Genomic DNA, 3,987 nt, shown 5'->3' with positions numbered 1-3,987 from the left:
GGGCAGGTAGACGTGGATGAGCTGCGTCTCCTGGTGCAGGCAGTACAGGGAGAAGTAGTTCCGCAGCTCCATGGTCTGAATCGCATTCTCCTGCTGCAAATTCAACAGCCACCTTCGCACCTGGCCCAGCCAGGGGCTGGAGGAGCATCAAGGCCTGAACACCAGCGTGCTCCCTGAGCCCGGGCGGCCCCTCCTCCTTCAGCCTTCACCAGGCATTTGGAAGGTGGCAAGGTAAGAGAGGGCCAGGGAGGGAGCACCGGGCAGGGAGCCATGTCACTCTGGGTACCCAAGGCAGCTCCCAGCCTCCACTGCACCCCCAGCTCTGTTCCACACGCATGGGGCCAACCCAGGAGAGCCCACTGGGACAGCTCCGGGGCCCACCAAGGCTGGGGGGGAAAGGCTCCCACGGGCCTGCCTGGCCATCCCAGCCACCCACCTCCACAATGCGGGACTCCAGCTGCTCCACGGACTCTGGCTCGCTGTTGTGCACGGCAGCGCTCATCATCTGCTTCTTCACCAGGCTGTATTTGTGCAAGGCCCGCTGGTGCTTGTGCAGCACACCCTTCTCGTGCCGCTCACACAGGTCCTGCAGGGTCAGGGGAGGCATTCGGCCTTGGCTCCCAAAGCCCGCACCAGGGCCCTGCAGAGCCAGCCGAGGGCAGCACACCCGAGAGACAGAAGGTCCCATCTCCCGCTGCAGCCCTGGCTTCTCAGCTCCTCCTATCCCCCGAGTTATACCCTTGAAAGATCCTAAGATCATTCCTGAAAGCTCTGCCCCTAACCAAGGAGCAGCCAAGACTCACCTTATACGACTGCAGCAGATCCAAGAAGAAGTTCAGCTCCTCCAGCACGTCATTCTCCTCCTGCTTACCCTAGAAGGTGAGGGGGAGAGGGAGCTTACCCACAAGGACACACACAGGACTGGGAACCCTGCCTGGGAACTCAGACCCAAGCCTGGCCTGGGCCGGTTCCTTCCTCCCAGAGTCAGAGGGGCTCCCCAGGACCACCAGCCAGGTCTGCAGGGCGCTCCCTTCCCCACCGGCCCACCCAAGACCAGGCGGAGACACCTCTGAGCCCAGCAGTCTTGATGGGCACAAGGCCTGCGATCCAGCAGGACAGCTGCCCGGCCTCCTGCTGATCAGCCCATCCAGCCTTCCTCTGGGCTTCAAAGAGCCGGTGTCTCCACCGACACACATGCTGGGAGAGCCAGGCACCCCGGACCCCCCAATCCCCGGCGGCTCCATCAAGCACCACAGAAAATCTGAGCTCCCCCATCTGACGCTGTGAGCTGTGCCGAAAACAGGCACTCCCGGGATGGATACAGAGAAGAATGAGGGCATCATCTCCACATCAGTAAAAGAGAGAGAAATGCAGGCCTAGGAAGCGGTGCAGGGCAGGAGGGACAGCAGCTGCAGGAAGGACGTGCTTTGAAGCCACGACGGCAGGGCCAGCAGAGGCATTTGGTGCCTGGGCTGAGGAGCCAGGAAGGGAGGCGGCCGCCTGGGGCTGCACACATAAGCGTTACATTGGATGGCAGGGACGGCGGTGGGCGCAGGCTCCTCTCTGGCCTCACACATGGTTTTGTGCAGGCGGCACAGCCATAGACACAGCCCAAAAGGGCAGTGAATGCACAGCAAGTGGCAGGCAGCCCTGCAGTGGAACAGGGGCCCCATCATGGCAGAGGGATGACCAGCCCCTAGAGTCACACAGCACCTGGGGACACGGGGCAGCCCCCACGGGCCAAACCCCACACAGAGGCTGCCTTGGCTGCTCTGCTCACACCGGTAGCAGCTCTCGGTGGGGGCACAGGCCAGGCCACGGCGCACACAGCCTGACCCCACCGTCAGAGGCACCTGCAGTATGAAAGATCAGCCCAAAGCCCTGGGCCCTGGCTGCCACTGAGGGGAGCATCCGAGCTCTGGAGACAGCAGAGGGCTGGGGATGGCAGCGGAAGGGGCAGCTCGTCCACCCCTGACCTGCGCAGCTCACCACAGACCCCCCAGCCACAACGGCAATGAAGCCAGCCTGACGGCAGGGATCTTGGGGAAACCCCTGACACTGACGCCTTCAGTCACACCCCGGCCCTGAACGGCTCCGGCACAGCTCACTGAGCACCTCAGGGACACGAGGCTCCCTCCACAATCCCTCAGGCTCCACCCGCAGCAGGGGGTGAAAAGCACATAAAGCCCAGCAAGAGACAGCACAGACAGAAGTGACTGGAAGGAGTTTTCTGGGGCACAGCACTGGAATGGGAGCCGGGTATGCTGCCCAGGCTCTGCTGCACCCCAGGGCACCCTAAGATGCCCCTTCCACCCTCCAGACTTCAGGCCAACTGAACAAGGAGGCTCCCCGGCCACCAAGCCCACACCCACAGCAGCTGGGATTCCAGCCAGTAAAATGTGCCAGGAGAAGAGATGTGCTAAGAATTTCTAACACTCTAGAGGGAAAATGCCAGCTGACTGCAGGTGCCCAGCTCCCACCTGACCAGGCAGGGGCTCAGGAAAATGGAGGTTTATTCCCTGACCCAGCAGAAGAGGAGGAGCTCGGGGGTCCCCCTGCTCGTGTCATTTGCCACCAAGTCCCGTCTGTGGTTCAGTGTTGCACAAAACCCTAAACCAGGGGTGTCTAACGTTTTGGCTTCCCTGGGCCACACTGGAAGAATTGTCTTGGGCCACACATAAAATACACTAACATGAATGATAGCTGATGAGCTTAAAAAAAGAAAAAAAGAAAAAAGGTCTGTGCATAAATCTCATAATGTTTTTAGAAAGTTTACAGGTTTTTGTTTGTTTTGAGACAGAGTCTCGCTCTGTCACCCAGGCTGGAGTGCAGTGGCACGATCTGAGTTCACTGCAACCTCCGCCTCCCTGGGTCAAGCAATTCTCCTGCCTCAGCCTCCTGAGTAGCTGGGATTACAGGCGCGTGCCACCACGCCCGGCTAATTTTTGTATGTTTGGTAGAGATGGGGTTTCACCATGTTGGCCAGGCTGGTCTTGAATTCCTGACCTCAGGTGATCCACCCACCCCGGTCTCCCAAAGTGCTGGTTGGACAAATGTGCCCTAAACCATCATCAATGCATGTGCCTTTAACCAAGGCGAAGGCCCTGTCACCATGGAAAACACAGACCAGTCTCATGTGTCCTGCTGGGATATGGCTTCCTACAGCTCCTAGGAGGCCTGGGGAGAATAAAACTAGTGTAAATACAAGCAGAATTAGGAAAAATAGTCCTCACTGTCTCTGACTGTACAGCAAGGGTGACATGGAACTTTTGCTGTATCAAATGAAAGGCCTTGAGGTTTCATGTAAAAGCTCAATTTCACTATAACCAAGGACAGTGAGAGATATTCAGGAAACAGCACTTCTGCAGACACCACAGTCCCAAAACAGAACTCATGAAATGTCAGTCACGGAGCTGGGCAAAACCTCAAACTACAAGCTCCTACCACACCAGAAGCCTGAACCTTCTCTCCCTCGTCAAGGTGGAAATGCAGCATCATCCAGGGCTAAATCAGTAAAAAAAAACCCTGGGAATCACCTCATGAGTATGTTCATCCTGTGCTCTACAGAGCCCAGGGGCAATCTGGGCACCCTGCTGGCCCCCACCTGCTGCAGAGGCAGTGGGCTGTGGCAAGGGTCTAGGTCCCTGTAACAGCAATGGATTTTACATTTTGCACACCAAGCTTGGAGGAAAGGGTCAGCAGGTTAAAGAAACAGCTCTTTTGGCCGGGTACAGTGGCTCATGCCTGTATGCCCAGCACTTTGAGAGGCCGAGGCAGGCAGATCACTTGAGGTCAGGAGTTCGAGACCAGCCTGGCCAACATGGTGAAACCCCATCTCTACGAAAAATACAAAAATTAGCCAGGCGTGGTGGTGCATACCTGTAATCCCAGCCACTGGGGAGGCTGAGGCAGGAGAATCGCTTGAACCCAGGTAGCAGAGGTTGCAGTGAGCCAAGATCCCACTACTACACTCCAGCCTGGGGGACA

At 57.8% G+C, this 3,987-nt stretch overlaps 1 protein-coding gene across 1 annotated transcript in view; it reads right to left on the bottom strand.

The window, feature by feature from the left end:
• SNX8 (sorting nexin 8) overlaps positions 1-3,987 on the bottom strand; it is a 16,298-nt gene that overhangs the window by 2,366 nt on the left and 9,945 nt on the right. The window contains exons 6-8 of the mRNA XM_037733356.1: positions 804-872; positions 437-586; positions 5-93 (exon numbers count right to left, since the gene is read on the bottom strand). Coding sequence (XP_037589284.1) covers positions 5-93; positions 437-586; positions 804-872 — 308 coding nt within the window. The remainder of the gene's footprint in view (positions 1-4; positions 94-436; positions 587-803; positions 873-3,987) is intronic.

This window comes from Cebus imitator, unplaced genomic scaffold (genome assembly GCF_001604975.1).
Source record: "Cebus imitator isolate Cc_AM_T3 unplaced genomic scaffold, Cebus_imitator-1.0 Scaffold519, whole genome shotgun sequence".
Lineage (NCBI taxonomy): Eukaryota > Metazoa > Chordata > Mammalia > Primates > Cebidae > Cebus > Cebus imitator.
The sequence above is the reverse complement of the archived record's forward strand: the minus strand, read 5'-3'. Positions and strand labels throughout refer to the sequence as shown.